Source organism: Opisthocomus hoazin, chromosome 4, assembly GCF_030867145.1.
Source record: "Opisthocomus hoazin isolate bOpiHoa1 chromosome 4, bOpiHoa1.hap1, whole genome shotgun sequence".
Classification (NCBI taxonomy): domain Eukaryota; kingdom Metazoa; phylum Chordata; class Aves; order Opisthocomiformes; family Opisthocomidae; genus Opisthocomus; species Opisthocomus hoazin.
The window spans coordinates 18,541,577-18,561,738 of NC_134417.1; the positions used below are offsets into that span (position 1 = coordinate 18,541,577).

Below are 20,162 nucleotides of genomic sequence, written 5' to 3' on the forward strand. Positions count from 1 at the left end.
TCGTTTCACCAAGGGGAAATCATGCTTGACCAATCTGATAGCTTTCAACGATGGCATGACTGGCTGGGTAGATGAGGGGAGAGCAGTGGACGTAGTCTACCTCGACTTCAGCAAGGCTTCTGATGCTGTCTCCCATAACATCCTCATAGGCAAGCTCAGGAAGTGTGGGCTGGATGAGTGGACAGTGAGGTGGATTGAGAACTGGCTGAATGGCAGAACTCAAAGGGCTGTCATCAGCGGCGCTGAGTCTAGTTGGAGGCCTGTAACTAGTGGTGTTCCCCAGGGGTCAGTACTCGGCCCAGTCTTGTTCAACTTCTTCATCAATGACCTTGATGAAGAGTTAGAATGTACCCTAAGCAAGTTTGCTGATGACACCAAACTGGGAGGAGCGGTGGATGCACCAGAAGGCTGTGCTGCCATTCAGCAAGACCTGGACAGGCTGGAGAGCTGGACACAGAGGAACCTGATGAAGCTCAACATGGGCAAGTGCAGGGTCCTGCAGCTGGGGAGGAACAACCCCATGCACCAGTACAGGCTTGGGGTGGACCTGCTGGAGAGCAGCTCTTCGTAGAGGAACCTGGGAGTGCTGGTGGATGACAGATTGACCATGAGCCAGCAGTGTGCCCTGGCTGCCAAGAAGGCCAAGGGGATCCTGGGATGCATTAAGAAGAGAGTGGCCAGCAGGTCAAGGGAGGTTCTCCTTCCGCTCTACTCTGCCCTAGTGAGGCCCCATCTGGAGTACTCTGTCCAGTTCTGGGCTCCCCAGTTTAAGAAAGATGAGGAGCTACTGGAGAGAGTCCAGCGGAGGGCTACCAGGATGATGAGGGGACTGGAGCATCTCTCCTACAAGGAAAGGCTGAGGGAGCTGGGCTTGTTTAGCCTGGAGAAGGCTGAGAGGAGATCTTATAAATGCCTATAAATATCTCAAGGGTGGGTGTCAGGAGGATGGGGCCAGACACTTTTCAGTGGTGCCCAGCGACAGGACAAGGGGAAACGGGCAAAACTGAAGCAGAGGAAGTTCCGTCTGAACATGAGGAAGAACTTCTTCACTCTGAGGGTGACGGAGCCCTGGGACAGACTGCCCAGGGAGGCTGTGGAGTCTCCTTCTCTGGAGATATTCAAGACCCGCCTGGACAAGGTCCTGTGCAGCCTGCTGTAGGTGACCCTGCTTCGGCAGTGGGGTTGGACCAGATGATCCACAGAGGTCCCTTCCAACCCCTACCATTCTGTGAAAGCGATAAAAAACAGTAGGATGAACGGCCAAAAACGAAAACCTGAAATCAAGAGGATTGTGGAGGAGGAGCTGTTTGGCTCCCCAGATGCATACCTGGCACAGGGCACATTTCCATTTCCAACAACACATCTTCCCACGCCTGTTTATTTGCTGTGACTACTCAGAGTAATTTCTCACTGTCTGAACACTGAGTGGTGCCACACAAGATAGCGTCTTCCAGCCACTCGCGATTTCTGTTGTATCAATGTGCCTGGTTAATAAGTCCCTAACGAACACCCACACAACCTTCTTCTCAGAGGGTGTACTCCGAATACCTTCATGTTTTTATTTCAACATGAACAGGAGTAGTAGGGGTCAGGTAGCACAGGCTGAGGGGGGGAAGAAAAACAACAAAAACAAAAAAAACCCAAACAAACCCACAAACCAAAAAGCCCTGAGGCTGAACAATGTACACAACATTATCTCTGACCCTGACACTGCCCTGCGGGCTGAAGCATCAAACATTTTGACATTATGCAAAAAAGTCAGTATATGTAAGAAACATCTGGTCAATGACACTGGAGGCCTCTTTTTACAGAGGGGATAAGGAGATTCTGGGTGGTCACAAAAAAAACCACCAAAACACCACCAACAATAAACACCACTGAACATATCAATTTCAGTATCAAACAGCAAATAAACCATGAGTCAGACCCTCAGCAAATAATTAGAACAGATTAAGAATAATATGAAAAAGTGCAGTTATTTGCCTTTTTGGTTTTTCTGTTTCAAACGGAATGTTTATGCTTTCACATGTTCCCTGCCTCCAACTTTGAAGTGGAAGGAACAATTTTAAATAAGGATTTTCTTGTACTCCTAGAACTCTGGAGCTGAACATTTAGGGAAAATACCAAATATTGTGAAACTTACAATAAAGTTGGAACCACTGAAAGTCTCAGGAACTGTCAAGCACAAGGAATAAAACTTCTGAGTCCACTGAATTCCTGGATCAAAGCAACCCATAAATCTGAATTCAGGGAACAGCAGTTGGTGCAGACAGTAGTTCAGTTCTGGTCCTCAAGAGAAAGCAATGAAATACTTACAGAAGAGAAGCCTGGGTACTATGTCTGCTCTGGTTTTAGCAGCACATTACAATTCTGTCTCCTAGTTAGCCTCCCGGTGTTCTGGAAGTCAAAGTTTTCTCTTCTTCCCTCTGTCCTACAAGATTATTCTTTGTTATCATCTTCCCTTGCCTTTAGACCCTTCTCCTCAGACGCCAACATGCTCCTTTCCCAAATCATCCACCTCGGCAGCACCCCCGGGATCAGTGGTAGGAAACGTACTGTAAGCAGCTTTCAGTTATTCATGCAGCGGTTCACGCTTCCACTGGCAAATGGGGTTTTTTCAGGTGGGAGGCATTACAAAATTAAAAACCTTTATCTAGAAGTAAAATTAATCTCAGAGCAGCATTCTTACCTCAAATTTTTTTTTAAGATCACGCTCTTCCGTTTCAAGCCTGTTGGGCCAGAAACCTGCTTCAAGCGTGACTTCTGACGAACCTTGCCTCACATACACCATGAGGGCTGAGGCTCTGCGACCATTCAGACCCACGCGCTGCAGTTCAGCGTATCACTGGCCAAATCCCCAACTCACAGCTGAGGTGCACTACATAGCTACAGATTTCCACTCCACAGATACTCATTGGTGTGAAACGCAGGTATCTTCTCTGCAGTGTGACACTGTGGAACTAGAGACAACTATTCCAGCAGGCATTTGGAGATAAATGCCTCATTAAAACCTACAGTTTGAAACTAATAGCTTCCCCCCAGAACACACATTCACATAACAATGCAATTGCTGTGTTTTAATCCAGGGTCATAGTTTCCTAACTATCCAGGAAAGCAGCTCAGAAATTAACTTTTTAAAGATCTGCCCCAATGACAAGTCTTAAAAACACTCCTCTGATCAGTGGCTCTGTGCTTGTATCACAAAAAGTCTGACTTACAATCTATATCGTTGGTCCTGCTCAAGAGACTCACCTTCAACAGGCTGTTTCCTTTTCTGTTTGAGAAGCAGAAAAGGCTAACAAAGAAAACAGAGAAGTAAGACACCACCAGACCTAAGTTGCAACACGAGAGTAGGAAGGAAAAAGCATTGACAGACGATGTCTTTAGAGCAGAGAGATAGGGGGAAGTCCTCCATGACCAGAGCAGGATGAAAACATAAGCAGGAAGCAAAGGGGAACAGAGAAGCTGATTTTTATTTACAAGAAACTCCGTAAATTAAGGACAACTTATTTTCAACCAGTCCCCCTTTATTTGACATTTGGTTGAAGTTAAACAAAGCACCAGCCCCACAGGCCAAGAGGGGAAACATTTGCAGAGGATGAAGTATTTTTTCCCCCCTGTTTCCTAACGTCTGCAGCTACATGGCAAGCCTCCGTCTCTCTTTCCAGATGCACTTGGAACAATGAGGAAAGCTATCCTGAAACAATATAAATAGATCTGTAATATAAATAGACCAGGCCATGCTGCCAGACAGAGGCAGGACTACGGACTGGGGAAAATGAGTACAAGCAGCGTCCCAGAAAGGAGTGCAAGGACCAGGGCACTGCCAGAGGCAGGGGATGGAGCAGTTCACAGGGACAGAGCAGGATCTCTGCAGGGACTCTGTACCCAAATCCCTCCTGTGCTCCCCTTTGGAAATATGCATGACATCATCATAACGCTCACCATTTTTATCTAGTTTTTCATGTATACAGGAGAGCTGTTGCACACATTAAAGCTGTTCTGCGATGCATTTCAAGTAAAAAAGCCTGCTGCTTGGTTCTTCTGCTGAAGAGAGGCGCTGGGCAGTCCAGGCTTCCCCCCGCCCACACACTGCAAAGCTCACACTTTATAAGGCACCTGCCAAGAATACCATTTTCATTGACTTAGATAATAATCTTTTACCCAAATCCAGAAAATGACAATTAGCTAAGCCTCTTTTAGTTTCAAATCACTCTGTGTCTCCATCTGCATTATTGATGAAGCTCCCAAGAAGAGCAGCAACTCCACAGCTTCTGTTCTCGACAAACAACAAGCTGCTCCACCTGATGACAAAGCGAACCGCACATCTGAGATGCAGAGGATGGGACAGGAGCAAGGCACATCCGGACAGCAAGTCACTCTAGGAGCATTCAGGAATCAGGACAAATCTATCGGAAGGACGGGAAGTCTCCAGTACTGCAAAAAGGGCTGTCCTTCTTACTAAATCCCAAAGACGAGGAAACGCTATCATTTTTTATACCAGAACAGAGCAGGGTTTGCATTTAAGGTTGTCATGGAAAGAAAACAGCACTGGTGTTAACATGTGCACTGCCAAATCAGAGGCGTGACACAGTGGGCAAGTGACAGATGTACATTTTTCTCTCTAGGCAAGGAAAAAAAGTCAGGAGTGAGGGAAAAGGAGGTAAGGAAGAGCAGGACTACCGTCACTGACACACTGTGCCTTCAGCCCACACACCATGTTTATGACAGTCTTGCTTCTGATGCAAACTGGTGATGTACCCAGCATATAACAGCACAGGGAGCTGGAACGCCCTCTGAAAGGCAGATTTAATCTCTCAGCTGTCTCTCAGTGTCCATCAAACAACAACAGATCTTGGCTCCTTCCTCCACGCGAGAAATCATGGGGCAGTCAAATAACACATCCAGACGGCTCAAACCAGGTATCTCAAGGCAACAGGTTTCCAACTTTAAGCTAATCTAATGCTAGTCTTACTGCCAACACATCCATGCTGCACTGTAACGTGCATTTACTGTTTTATAGGTCCCACGAGTATGCTAAGAGTCCCACAGAAAATAAACCCTGACCTAAAAAGATTATATTCAGCGAAAGGCCAAAGAAAATAGAACTTTTTAGAAGAGAGAGGTCTAACACTGTAAAGCTGCTTCACTTATGCAGAGAAAAGCACTACAACAGTACGAAATGACTTTGGATCCAAAAAAAATAGTTCAGCATGCTGAACATGCAGGCCTAGAACAGGTGCTACTCGAGGACAAATCTTTTGCCAGCCAAAATCTACAACAGTGAGTGAGGAAACGCGGTACGGTTTATGTCAGTGAGCACGCCTGCCTCTACTTTTCAGTATCACTTGAAAAGGGCAGTGCATGCCCCTGACACTGCCACCATCAATAATCTTTTGACACTAGACGTCGTAGCTTCATTTCAACCGAAGCAGCACACGCCATTAAAGGTACAATGAAGACTTGGAAAGACAGGATGAAGAACAGCTATTTCATGTCCAATCCAGCGGAAGCGAGACAAAGAACAGAGGGAATGGAAAGAATGCCCTACTCTCAGCATCCTCAGATACGCAGCCCTGACGCTGGATCATGTGCAGGGCCAAGGAGGCAGCGTGTTAATGCAAGGTGAGACGAAATGAACATCCCACCAGTCAGTGCCCTGCAGCTCCCACTGGATCATCCCTACAGCCGAGCCTCGGATCGGTATTCCGTTACATCCGAGATCATTTCCCCGCAGACGCAGCAGGACAATCTGCCCCTTTGGCAATAGGGCTGGCAAAACCCAGGAGAAAGTGCAGGCCAGCCTAAAACAAAACAATTTGTTAAAGAGGAGGGAAGCATGTTATCGTGTACTTCGGGAGGCATGGCTCAGCCAGACTTCGGGGAACTGCTACAAAGCACAGAGCAACACCAAATCGGCTTTGAAGCCTTCCCACCATAAACAAGGTGTAGAGTGGACAAAAGAAACAGGTTTCTTCATAGAAATCTTGGAAAAAAAATAACAGGATCTTCTGAACACACCGTGGGCCCTGAAAGACATCTCCCCTGTACCTGTTCAATGCAGGAAAACTACAGCAGAGCATTGTGCATGGAGATACTAAAACCAGGAGTTCCAGAGGTGAAAAGGAATATCCTCACCTACAAGTAGATCTCACTTTAAAGAGTGCCAGAATTTCACCTCATTTCTGTGCTTTTAGGGAAGGACCAGCATGTTAAAAGGTCGTCATACAACCAAAGGAAACTTCCATCAATAAAAATCCTCATGTGGAACTCACTATTCCGTGCAAGTCAATGTATCCAGATCGTTTGGAGGATGAAGTTACTTCTGTGAGCTTCAATGTAGTATTAAAATCAGACAGAAAAAGATCCAGCAAACTCCTATTCAACAACACCTTCCTTTCATAAGGGAATTGTGTTGTTTTGCATGAAACCGTCACGTTGGACTCCTGCTCTTGTTAAAAACATCATAACAGTCAAACAGAGCCACATATTTACTGGTTTTGATCAATGCAACGGCAACACAAAACCAGCAAGCTGAGAGTCAATTCCATTAGGCAAGACAGAGGCATTAAAGTTGCAAAACTCTCAAAAAAAAACCATTTCTTTTGCAAACAGATTCACAAACCACATGACAAAAATCACGGGAGTTTAACTCCCAACCAGAACAGACTAGACAGTAACAAAAAGCACTGATGTTCCAGTGATAACTTCATATTTTTGCTGTCATAACTTCTTAAAAATACCAGATCTGTCAGGCAGCACCTAAAAGACCAGGAATAATGCCAGGCAGCACCTAAAATGCCAGGAACAAAGTGCTTCTAGACACCAGATGTCTAAAAGAAGTGACAGAACTTACACAGCATCTCACTGCTGAAGAGGGCTGATCCACACAGACATGGAAGCACCTCCTGCGGCCACACCAAAACATGCATTTTGGGCCATTTCTCACCCTTTATTCCAGGAATAGCTTTTAGGAGTAAGTGAGGTCTCTCCCCGCTCTTCTCCAAGCTCCTGACCACGCTCGCCGGAGCACCGACCCGGGCGCGCGAGGCCCGATTTTGCGAGCACCTGCCAAAACCCAGAGGGTCACTCCTGTGCCTGCGGGCTCCGTCACCCGTCCCGAAGCGTTCCGTCGAGGCAGGCACGCTCCTCGCCAACAACTGCAACGCCCTTAAGGGACGAAGGGCCTCGACGTGACTGTCGCGACAGCGGATGAAAAGCCTCGAGGGCGCTGGTGGCAGAGGGCGGGCGGCTCGGCAGGACCATCGCCGCGGCCGAGGGGGGAGAGGCAGCGGGGGGACGGCGACCTGAACACCGGCGGGCAGCGAAACCTCTCCCGACGGGCACCCCCCGCAGGCGGGGGGCAGCGGCAGTCGGGGCGGCGCGGCCAGCCCCGGGACGCGGCCTCCTGTTCCCACCCCCGCCCGGTACTCACGGCGGGGCCATCGGCCGTGGTGTAGCGGACGACAATCTGGAAGGGCTGGTGCGGCTGGAGGGCGGCGGGCAGCGAGACGGTGAGGGACGAGCCGTAGTCGGTGAAGGGGTCCACCCTGAAGCCGAGGGGGCAGGCGGCGCCGGGCGGCCGGGCGAAGAGCGGGAGCGGCGGCGGCGGCTCGGCGGCGGGCGGGGGGCCGGCGGGCGGCTCCCCCGCGGGGGCGGCGGCGATGCAGGGCGCCGAGAGGAAGGTGGCGGTGGAGGGCGGGCTGGCGGCGCAGGGCGGCGCGCAGGGCGGCGGCGGCGGCGGGCAGGGCGGCGGGGGCGGCGGGGCCGGGGCGGCGGCGGGGGCCTCGGCGGGCGAGAAGGCGAAGGAGCAGGGCGGCTCCCCGGCCGCGGCGCGGCGGTAGGCGGCCGAGAGGACGCGCAGGGCCGGGTGGACGTCCAGCACCAGGGCGCGGGGCTGCGGCCGCAGGGCGCAGAGCTCCAGCACCAGGCAGCCCGCCAGCGCCCGCGCCTCGGGCCGCAGCTCCAGCCCCAGGTGCAGGTGGCGGAGGCTGAAGAGCTGCGAGCTGGAGGCCGACGCCACGTCCGGCGGAGGCTCGGGAGGCGGCGGCGGCGGCGGGGCCGGCGGCGCCTCCGGCCCGGCCGCGGACCCCTTGCGGCAGCAGCACAGGCCGGGCGGCCGCGGAGCCGGAGCCGCCATGGAGCGGCGGCGGAGGAGGAGGAGGAGGCGGCGGCGGCTGCTATGTGAAATCCATGGGCGGGCGGGGAGGAGGGAGGCCCCGGCGGCCGGAGCGGTCGGGGCGGGGAGGGAGGGGAAAGGGCCGCGCAGGCCCCGCGCGGCACCGGCCGAGGGAGCGCAGGGCCCGGGCCCGGAACAGCCGGCGGCGGGCACGGCCGCCAGGCGGCGCCGCGCGGGCCAGCGGGGGGCGCTCGAGGGCAGCCCCGCCCGCCCCCGGCTGCGCGCGCATCGGCGGGGGCGGGGGGGGGCAGGTGCGGTCCATGCGCGCGGGAATACTCACCCCCTCTCGCCGTTGACGCGTGTCCGCAGCGCTCCGCTTTCACCTTCCAGCCCCAAGACAAACTCCCCCCAACAACCCCCCCACGGCGCGGCTGACGCACCCCCACCCCCCCGCAGCCGCTTTGGCTTCCCCGCCCTGCTGGCACCCCCCACCCCCAGCTCAGCCCTAGCCTGCGTGACCCTTCCCCGGCCCTCACTGAGGGCAATCAATAAATCGATCAGTCAATCAATCAATCACACACCATCCCGTGCTGCCTGCCGAGATGGGGACAGGAGCCCCACCACCATCTTCGCGCAGCCGCTGGTCTGTCTGCACGGCGGCGGGCGGGAAGGGCCGAAGGATGGCGGTGTGCTGGATGTAACCACGATGTGGACTCCTCACAGCCCGAGGGACATCTCTGCCCCACGGATCGACGCTTCCCTGAGTTACTGTCGCTGTTCAGCTTTGCGTACCTCAGCCGCGGGATCCTGGGGTGCATGAGGAGGAGTGTGGACAGCAGGTCGAGGGAGGTTCTCCTCCCCCTCTACTCTGCCCTAGTGAGGCCCCATCTGGAGTGCTGCGTCCAGTTCTGGGCTCCCCAGTTCAAGAAAGATGAGGAGCTACTGGAGAGTGTCCAGCGGAGGGCTACCAGGATGGTGAGGGGATTGGAGCATCTCTCCTACAAGGAAAGGCTGAGGGAGCTGGGCTTGTTCAGCCTGAAGAAGAGAAGGCTGAGAGGGGACCTTAGAAATGCTTATAAATATCCCAAGGGTGGGTGTCAGGAGGATGGGGCCAAACTCTTTCCAGTGGTGCCCAGTGACAGGACAAGGGGCAATGGGTATAAACTGAAGCAGAGGAAGTTCCATCTGAACATGAGGAAGAACTTCTTCCCTCTGAGGGTGATGGAGCACTGGAACAGGCTGCCCAGAGGGTTTGTGGCATCTCCTTCTCTGGAGATATTCAAGACCCACCTGGACAAGGTCCTGTGCAGCCTGCTGTAGGTGGCCCTGCTTCAGCAAAGGGGTTGGACTGGATGACCCACAGAGGTCCCTTCCAACCCCTACTATTCTGTGATTCTGTCTCCAAGGCAGGGCTCCCGGGTGACACAGGAACATTTATTGCATGGGTGTGGTACACTCTGAAGCCTCCCGAGCCTCACGCAGCGACAGCGGCCATCTGCACCCTTTCCCAGTGGAGTTTCCATGGGGTCGTCGTACTCGCAGCAGAAGCTGCAGCCCCAGCACAGTGTGGCTGCCGTCTCCAGCCGGACCAAGGGTTGAACAAATCACAGCATTGGCCCAAACTGACCTGAAGCCAGGACTACACAGAAAACCTTTGCGCAATCGCTTATGTGTAGTAAAACACACGCTACAGCTGCACTAAAAAATACCAAGGCAGCATACAGGAAGGCTCTTTGGTTGATGAGCGCATTGCAGCCACCCTGCATCTTCTCAGTATGTTCCTCTGAAGCACCGTCAAGAAGCAATTTTGTCTTCACCCAATCCCTGTCTAGCTAAGAGAAATCTCTTGTCCTGTCACCTTTTTTCTCTCCACGTCCTCCTTTTGTAAATCAAATTTTCGGCATTCATTCTCTCCTTCCAATACCTTCTCTGACTCCTGCCATTTGCCTTTTGAAATAATTGTGCTTTCTCAAACTTTTTTCCCAGCCACGCTGTAAGACTGCTTGATCTCCCCTCTGACTTCCACATGGGGATAATGTGCACACCCCAGCCCCTCGAGATCTGACGCTGGATGATCTTGACCACAGGTAACGGTGAGGTCTCCTCAGGTGTTCACCCTGGCACAGCTTCAGCGCCTGACTTTGGACTTAATTGTACCGGTGTAACCGGACATTAACTGCACTGGGTCATTTCAGAGGAATCCTACCTGCGTTTTGATTGAAGTCCCAAGTCCCAGGTGAGTGCAATGTTTCTGCTCGTCAGAGAGATGAGATGAGCGGCCACACGTTCTCTCCAAGAGTTCCTAAGCTTACAGTAATCAATCGGGATCGGCTGCACTCACTGCATTTGGACACAATAAGCAAAACTGGTGCAGCTGGAATTCCCGAGGGTCATACAGCAACGCAATTACCCCAGGCAAATCTCTCTCAGGTGGCACTGCTGTTGGCACTGAGCCACAGCCTCTGCTCTATACTAAGAAGGATGTGTTATCTCCGTGCTGTTTCAGGTAGGATCTCTTTAAGAAAAGCCTGTGTCCCAGTCCCAGTGTCTTATTCTGCTCCTCGCAGGATGAAGTCTCCTCTGGGATATGACACTGTAAATTCTAAAGCAGGATCCAATTGCTGAAAATTCCCACCACTATCCACCTCTTGTAGAATGCTTCAAAAGATATTTCGGTCTCATTTGTAAATACTGACGTTTCTTCCTTCCACTTCAGCGACAGGGCCCCAGGCCAGGCCTTGGCTTGCTCCTGTGGTTCAGGACGAAAGCCAATAAAAAAATTACTGCTACCCATGTGAGAAGCAACACTTCTGTATTGTCTGTGAAACAAGCACCAAACAAAGCACAAAAATGATTACAGCAGAAAAAACATCTTCCTCTGGCAGTCTGTCTCCGTAATTCCAAAGTAACAATGCTGGAGGCTAAGGTTTAACAAAATGGTTGAGCTAATCCCTGCCATCCACAGGTGACTTCACCTGCTCCATCGCAGGCCCTTGTCTGACACCTTGTTGAGCTATTTCAGCTCGCTGAAGCAGCAGGGAAGCATTCACCTTTTTAGGAGAGCGTAACTGGGAAGCAGCAGTTTGGTGTTACTCCTCCTGAGCGCAGTCTCCTCTCGTACCTACGCTAGTCTTGCAGTTAGCACCTACTGAATGGAGCAGCCTGACTTCACCTCCCTTCCAGGTGTGCCTTCCTGTCTCCTTCTTTGCACACCATTCCTGCTTTTGGAGGATGAACTTTCTGTAAGTTAGCTTTCTGAACTGGGTCACTGCTGGACCAGGCAAGAGCCAGTGCCGGCATTGGGGAAGTGGATGGAAATCCCAGCCTGGAAGAAGGAGGAAGAGAAGATCAGGACGGCTCCCCTCTTGCCCATACTGCCATTAGCTCAGCCGTAGCTGCAAAACGAAGCCACGCTCTGACCCCAGTGGCACCTGAGAACTAGGTACATAATAGCCCTTTTTCTTCATGGGAAATACTGAAGTTTGGGGGTAAACTCCGTTCTGCAGGGCCCAGGACAAGCCTGTCCTTGACAGAGTTGCACACCACAACTGCCTGAACTGCTTTAACCACAGCCTTAGGCAGATGCGTTTCACGTTCTCTCCCTCTGCCCTTAAGGTATTCAGCCTTCCTCTCCACATTCCACCCAGCTCTACTTTTAGGGACGAAGCAGGGCATTACCTCTTTAGCCTGCCACCCCTGCTCCCTCATGCCTCTCCCTAGTTTCTTTCTTCCTCAAGTTTCTGATCAAGAAAGAACCCCCCACTTAGCTGGGTGTTCTCTGGAGGGAGGCCTATTACTTCTCCCTTTTCTAACCACAACGCACAGTCACTCTGTTCCCCGAATTGGGTAACACTGAGCAAAATGGCAGCCAGTCCCCGACACAGAGTAAGCTTGGGTCCAGGCTAAAATCTGTGCTAGTTAATTCTTGCTTAGGACAAGACTTACTAAAGAAGAACTACAACAAATGATGCTTTTTGTGCTATCTTCAAGCTACAGTCTAAGCTCTGTTAATGCTGTGATTTCCCTCTGGTACTGGCAGGTAGAAATGTTTGTTGCTGTGACTTCGCAGTCGTGTCACATTATAAACAGTAACGCTTGCAGGTAAGGAAAGTGGAAAAATCTGAGCCTAAGAAGGATCTTCTGTATTCCGTCTGACCTTCCCCCTTGCTACTTGGCTCGAACACTTGCACTATAAATTTTTATTCCCTGTACTACTCAACACAAACATACATATATTGCAAGCCACTCCCATGCTGGAGGGCACAAAAATTACCCATTAGACTTTTAAAGAAACACAACCACTCTGAAGGAAGAAAGATCAGGCTGTTGTGCACAGACAAGAGAAAAAAAAAAACCAGCCTGCAAAAACTGTCCCCTACGGCTCAGAAAGGTGAGAAGTAATTTACATGCCCAAAACAAACCACTTAAGTCAATAAAATTTACAAAACCCAAAATAGTTTTATTTACTTTTCAGATTTCTGCCTCAGTGAGACATTTTGCAAACATGCTAAGGCTACAAAATGTCAAAGTTGACAAACACATGCAACGCTGACCATTCAATAAGTCACAGCTATTATAGGAGCAACCATGCCCACCCGGGCCACAGGTCCCGTAAAACAGGGATGGTGTACAGTGATCACGGCAGCGTACTACGCAGGACCTAGTAACCTGAGGTAGGTCTCTTTACAGTAAGAAAACGATGTCCTACACCAGTGTTACATCCTGATCAACAGGAACCTCCTTAAAGTTCCAGAAGACGGGGGGTGGAGGACTGTTTCCTTAACAAGTGTGCAATAAAGAAACAGGAAATATTGATGTTGTTTAACCTTAGCATAAGTGAGCAGAACAAAGAGTTAGTGTTACCCATGCCAATGAAAGCCAACCTAAACCTCTGAGGATTGTTAGCAGCTTCAAGATAAAGGAGTCAGTCAGCTGAAGCAACTCTGAAAAGGCTTTCCTGCTAGCATACAGGGTATGATTTGAACCTTATGATTAATTTGTTACAGATCATTCCACGAACAGTTAGATTTTGGTTGTGTTAGATCAGCGAAGCAGGAAGAGCTTGGGCTTGCTTGCATTAAAATAAACCCTGCTGATACAGTAAGAAATACTGTATCAGGACAGTGAGAAAATACGAGGCCTTAGTGTGACCCAGAAGTGGTTCTCCACTCAGGAGATCACTAAAAACTCTGCTTTGGGAAAGCATCACGGGAAGCAGCAGCCGCTGCTGTGGTGAACAGTAGCGATGCTCCAAATAGCTTTGATAAATTACAATGCAATAGTTACACCACAGAGCTCTTCTCCCCTGCGCTAGACAACAAAGATGTGACAATAAAGGACACTATCGCAAAGCTTCACTTCCACTCAGACACGCAGAAAATCCGGCACTAGGAAAAGACCAACTGTAAAAGACAAAATGGTGTCTGATACAGTCTGATAACAAAGCCAGATCTCTGGTACCGTAAACTGTACAAAAATGATAGAAAAGAATATGCACTGTTATTAATACAGTGCTTATTTTAATATAAAATAAACAGCTTACATTTCCACTGTAAATATAGGCTATATACAGAATTATGTATAGATATAGCTACATGTATAAAGCTTCATTATAGGCCTCTGATACATTTATAACTATGGCTCCCTGAGCCATCTGTAGAGTGCATTTAATCACAAAAAATTAGTAATATGATTATGGAATAAATACAATAATAAAAACATGGAGAATTCTTCTGACACAGTTTTAAAAACTTTCTGGCTTGACACATTGTGCTACAAATTAAAAGATGAAAAGGCAATAATCTGCTAGAAGGAGGAGGAGGAGGAGGAAGAGGAGGAGGAAGAGCTGGCCTGCCACAGGCAGGGAGTGTAGCTCTCCAAAATTAAAGTGACTTTGCCCTGAATTTTAGCCCTTCACAGCAACCTTGTTCTCCGCAGCAGCAAACATAGCGTAGAAGCGCGAGTTCTCATTGGCCAGAAGGGCAGACGGCGTGTCGAATTCCACTACCTAAGAGCAAAGGCAGGTAGAGCATGTCAGTAAAATCCAGCAGAAAATGGATTCCCACCCCTTGGACTTGTGACATGGTAGTAAAGAAGCCAAAACATGGCATTCATCTTTACATGAGACAATAGGCAGTGAAAGTATGCGCGTTTATGGATACATACTGTAACCTGGGGTGCCTCAAACTAGCTCAGACAAACACTGTAACTACCCAGCGGGAAGCAGCCTCTGGGGGCTCTGGCAAACAGAGGCAGATGCTACGGCTCTTTGCCTTCTCTACCTTTAAGAGCCTCGCCAGATGTTCTTACATTTGATTTAACTGTTTATGGCTCCCACATGGAAGCCTGAAAATGGTTCAGGTATCTCTCATATGCATGTTTGATAGCACAGGGTTTCAGGAAAGTAATGGGAAACTGCCACTGAGCCCCCAGCAGAGATGCTGACGTTATTACCCGTCTCAAAATTAACCTACAGAGGGAGCTGTAAAAACACTTTTAAAAGAGGGACTGTTACTCTGTGGTACTTTCTTGGAGTGTAAAAGAAATTTTGTCCTCTTTAATCTTGTCACGGCCTGACAATAACTGATTCTATTGGAGTACTATTACCAAGGATGTGAATGAACACAGAGGATTTTCTACCCTGCAATACTAGCTGTTCCTTCAGTTCACCTTGCACATACGGCACTACCAGACTGCAACAGGAACTGCAGCCACAAAAGTTTTTCTGCTTACCTGTCCTTGTGTTAGCACCATGATCCGATCAGAGCCCAGTACCGTATGCAGGCGATGAGCAATTGTTAACATAGTGCAGTCTGCAAATGCCTCTCTGATAGTCTCCTGAATCAGTAAGTCTGTCTCTGTGTCCATAGCAGCTGTTGCTTCATCCAGTATCAAAATCTGAAAGCAGCACATAATCCTGGCTGTTAGCCATAGTAAGGCTTTCCCTCCCTTAACGTAAAAATATGTAGAACGGACAGAATTACCATGACCAAGAGTTGTCACAACTGGCAATCCTTACGGAGCTGTGGTCACAAAGGTAGTTTTTACAAGGACCCTTTCAGTTTTCTTTATGTAATTGCCTTCAACAAGGTCACTCTATAGATCACACTTGCATTTTATGGTCCCATCCTAGAGCCACGAGATGTCTGGGTTCTGACCTGGGCCTCAGGTTTCCACTACTTTCAGTTTTACATTCAGCAGCTAAATCTCAAATACAAATTTTACTGATAAACTAATCTCACACATCCTTGGTGGTGCCATTCTTCTGGAATGAGTCAATACTGACTCGGCTTACTAGTCTTTTTCTTCTACTTGAAAGAATTACCCTTCCTCTCAGATTCAGACATAAACTGATTTGGAGTGGTGTCTTGTCAAACCTAAGCTAGATTTGTTTTGTGCAGGTACTGCAAAGAGACCAGTAACTTCCGCTGAGTAGTTTGGCTTTAAAACATACACAGTGTGAACCTTAAAATATTATGGTATGCAATGTTTAAGAAAAAAGGATGTTAGAATCCTGGTCAGTCTCAATCCAAAAGTCCTTTCACACTGTGATTATCATTTGTCTTCCATTCCTGCAAAACCTTTAACTTCGCTGGCATAGCATGGTCCCACATTCCACTTGGAGACTACATTTTAGTGGACCACCATGTAGAAGGAAAATACTCGGCTAACATTCACAAAAAGGTGGAAGAAGGAAAGAATCTAACGCTCACCAGTAACAGGACGCTCTGAATAAACGATTAGGCCAGTCTGATACCCTGGCACTGAAAAGCAATACCTTTCCGGTGGCAGGACAGCACAGGAGCTAGCAACTGGCTACAGATGCCTTCCTAGGTGTTCTAACCCTACACCTCTCTGGGTCACAATAATTCTCGGTGTGATTCCTCTGACAGATAGAATGAATCTGGCACAAAAAAAGGCTTGCTCAATACAATCAGTTTGATATCTCCAGCTATTTCTCTCATTACTGTACTCACCTTGCAACGACGTAGTAGAGCTCTAGCTATGCACAGTAACTGTCTCTCTCCAACTGAAAAGTTTTCCCCGTTTTCCATCACTTCTGAATCAAGTTTCATAGGCAGCTGGGCAATCTGTGTGGGAAAGAAGAGGCAAAAATCTTAAAGCATTGCACAGACTTTTCGGATCTCCATGGCATGACACAAACAGTTGCTCCTCCCGCAAATCTGATTCTGCCCATGTTCCAAAATATTGTCACACTTTGCTGTCCATCTCTCCCTGTCTCTATTGGGGAAATCAGGAAAAAGCAACTAATGCCAGAACAGCAATAAAACATCAGACCTGCTCAGTCCATTTGAAATGCCTGTGACTCAGTGATAGCTCCTGAGAACACCACTAGGACTAAGCTGAAAGAGCTAGATCATCTCAGTAGGCAGCCTTGGAATGACTAAAGTACAAAGCATTGCATTTCTAGAAAAAATTGTGCCATGTACAAAATCACGTCAACATGAATACAGGTCTTCCTGACAGTCTTTCTCACCAAGAGAAAAGAGTAAACCTAGTCCCTGCAGGAATTACTGCAGCCTATGTATGATAGCCATGCATGCCACTTGACTTACAAGAAAAGAGGAATTGGAAATGTCATGACAGTGAGACTTGCTGCAGAGGGCCTCGCAAAGGACAGATTTTAAGTTCAGTATAAACATGCACATGTGACATTTCCACTCACAAATGTAAATGCAGAATGCATGCTTATGGCACATACAGAAAAATATCACTTGAAAAATTGTAACACCCGAGGAGTCCATGTGATGAAGCAGCACTCTGCTATGCTATATACTAAAAAAGTATACACCCAAAACATGGCACCTTCTCAAAAAAAAAAAATCAGTCTGATTAAATCAGGGGAAAAAAAAAAATCAGTCAAATAAAGCATAGACAATGAGGGGAAAAAATTGCAAAGAAAAAAACTTTATCTAAAGGTCTCTGAAATAGCTCCTAACAGCACACTTTGGTTTGGAAGCCAAAACACAAACATGTATCTCACAGGGCACATAATAGGACACATAATACTTACACACTCCTTCATGTGAGTCCTTTCCAAAGCATCCCAGATTTGTTCCTCACTGTACTGATTGAAAGGATCCAAGTTTGATCTGGAGGGGGAAGCAGAAAACATAACCAGAATTTTTATTCATGAATGAATGGCAAAACAGCAGTGTGCTAATTCATCCAGATGGATGATTCCCACCTAGCCTTCCACTGGCAGAATTTCCTTGCCAAGGAAATCAGATGCTCCCAGCACACTGGCGTTAGAGTAGCCAAAGAACAAAAGAGCAGAGATGGATGACAAAGATACAAAAACATCAATCAAATCTAAAGGAGAGCAAGACTTCCATAGAGGATGATCACACTCAGTTCTGCACTGAGCCAACTAAGATCATTTAGCTGTGTTTGTTTTAAAAACAGAGAACAGAAGCTAGGATGCCTGACAACTAACATCTCACCAGGCACCTATTTGAGTTCAGGTATAAGCTGGTAGCCTGCTTAGTCCTTCTTGCCTTCTTATGGTCTCACTAACCTCACAGTGCCACTGAATAGCACAGGTTCCTGAGGAATTATTGAGAGTTTGCTGCGAAGATCTGCCAAACCAATGTCATTTATTTTCACTCCATCAATTTTAATGCAGCCTCCAGACAGTTCAACAAGACGAAAGAGTGCCATTCCAAGGGAAGACTTCCCTAAAAATGAGACAGGCAAAACAATATTAGTGTTTCTACAGAGTCATAGCAGCTTTGAGATGAGAAAGCATTCTAAAAGCTGTCTATGTGTAAGAAAAGTGTTTTAAAATACCATAAAATCCTGTCAAGCAATGCTGATAAATGCTGGGGTTCAGCATTTAAACTTCTAAGCAATTGTAAGGGCAGCTCCTAATCTCTGCTTACAGAAGCCACCCCTGCAGTGCCACCCCACCTCCACTATCAAAACCCTGCCACATAAACCAAATACAGCAATATTCATTGCTTCTTTAGAAACTACATTTTGGAGTTGATCTAAGTCATCTCACAAACAGGGAATATGATTCTTTGCATTACAGACTTCTGAGATAGCTTAGGGCCAAACCTGGCTGCAGCATCCGCACAAAAATTTTCAAGAGAGTTAAATAAGCTGCAATGAGCACCTTGTAGGTCCATTCTGTGCGGAGAAGTGGCTTAGGGTGATAAACATAACGAGCGTACTGGCTCATGCATAATAGGATATCCCTCTACTTTAAGTGGAAACTTTTTCATTGTTGTTTACAGGGATCCTGCTTGTGTATGCACATGAACAGAATCCACCACTGACGGACTGCTGGACCACTCCTGTGCAATTAACAATTCAGTCAAACACTGAGAAGACAGAGGAGAAACAATATGACTGCCCCACTCTATTCCACTCCTATTCTATAAATGCAGTAATTTAACTCTGCTTAGTGTTTTTCCTCACCTGAGCCTGTCCTTCCCACAATGCCAATCTTTTCCTTTGGTTTGATGGTAAAGGACACTTTTTTAAGTACTAGAGGGAGGTTCTCTCGGTACCGCATCTCTGCGTTTTCAAAAACAACTTCACCTTCCTGTGGCCAGTCCAGAGGAGGAGTTTTATTCTTGATCCGAGCAGGAGCTTCTAGGGAAAGTGTCTTTAAAAAAAACAGAAGTTCAGTTTCCAATAAACAAAACACCAGAAAGGAAAATTATCAGTTGCATCTTTCAGCAGGAGTTCTTCCCTGCAGACTTGGCCCACATCAGTTTGCAGCAGTTTTATGATGAGCTGCGTGGCTGGATGCAGGCCCAGTGGTTCAGAAAGCTGCTGTGCTACACTGACCACACTGTTGTTCCCCTCCTGTTGCCTCAGTGATGACATTGGTCCTTCTACACAACAATGTTTTCCATCAATGGAATTCAAAATGTATTTTAGGCTTACTACTTATGAGCACAATCCTGCTGAGTTTTGTGGCACTCCAAAGACTGGACGCATAATATGCTGTATTTCTATGTCTCATTTGCAATGCCATGCCAGGGTCACCTCTGTTGATTCTAACACGGAAGGGAATGTCCACGTGACACATTGTACAAATGCTATCCTCTTTCTTCTCTTCCTTCATTCTCTCCTGTCAGTCGGGCCCCTTCCAGCTTGCTCACTTTTGCTACTTTACTCTGCCCCTTAATAGATCCCCTTATTAAGCAGTTCACAGATTAAACAGAAAAGCAGAACCTCTGAAAGCCAAACGTGTGCCTTTATAGCATGTTTAGAACAAAGCCACGGTCACTTTCCCATATTTAGCACAAGCAGCCTCAAAGAACGGCAGAAATCATGTCGTGGGATTTACCTCATGTAACTTTAAACACATACAAAGTGAGAATCTCCAACTGAACCAGGTCGCGTCAACTCTTTTATGGTCACTACAAGGAAGCTGGCATTTCTGCAGTGTGATTTTTCTCGTTCTAATATAAACACTTCGAACGGGTAATAAATTGCCCCCTGGAGATGGCCATTTCCTGCATTGACTATAGAGAGATCCCACAGGGACTATGTCAGTTGTGGACATCTGCAACATCTAGTTAGAGGCAGATTAATTGCACCCCAAGGGTTTGAGAAAAACAGTGATCTTCTACAATAGTGCTCCAATTCTTTCAGCCTAGTGCTCATAACAGCAACGTCGGAGCCTGCACTGCAAGAAGCCAAGCCTGGAACTTGGTAAGACACAGAACCTGCATGGTGTTTCACTGCTCACCCATCTCTTCAGATTCAAACTAGTTTTACAGTTTCATAATAAAATGGCTGTCTAGAGATCCAAATAAGAAAAATCACAGTGTGTCAGTAGTAACATAAAATGATAGATAGTAACTTAAAAAAAAAACAACAGTGTACAACTATAGGTTTTGCCACTGAAGGCCTGACAATGCTAAACTCATCTCAGCTCTGTGAGAGATACCAAGCAATATTTGGCACACAGTTGTCAGCTTGTGTGGTCACCAAGTCTTCCATACACAGAAATTTTATACTTATACGCCACAAGACGATTTATTTATTTAACTGGGGGACTGCA

At 47.9% G+C, this 20,162-nt stretch overlaps 1 protein-coding gene across 3 annotated transcripts in view; it reads right to left on the reverse strand.

Annotated features, from left to right (window-relative positions):
• Nucleotides 1-20,162, reverse strand: part of ABCC5 (ATP binding cassette subfamily C member 5) — a 77,309-nt gene that overhangs the window by 13,785 nt on the left and 43,362 nt on the right. Inside the window, exons 25-30 of one of the 3 annotated variants that reach the window (XM_075418192.1) lie at nt 18,563-18,752; nt 17,658-17,817; nt 17,154-17,232; nt 16,096-16,209; nt 14,852-15,016; nt 14,043-14,126 (exon numbers count right to left, since the gene is read on the reverse strand). In XM_075418192.1, coding sequence (XP_075274307.1) covers nt 14,043-14,126; nt 14,852-15,016; nt 16,096-16,209; nt 17,154-17,232; nt 17,658-17,817; nt 18,563-18,752 — 792 coding nt within the window. Of the gene's footprint in view, nt 1-7,435; nt 8,141-12,574; nt 14,127-14,851; nt 15,017-16,095; nt 16,210-17,153; nt 17,233-17,657; nt 17,818-18,562; nt 18,753-20,162 lie in introns of those variants that run through there. The other 2 variants (XM_075418189.1, XM_075418190.1) reach the window with 2 other exon arrangements.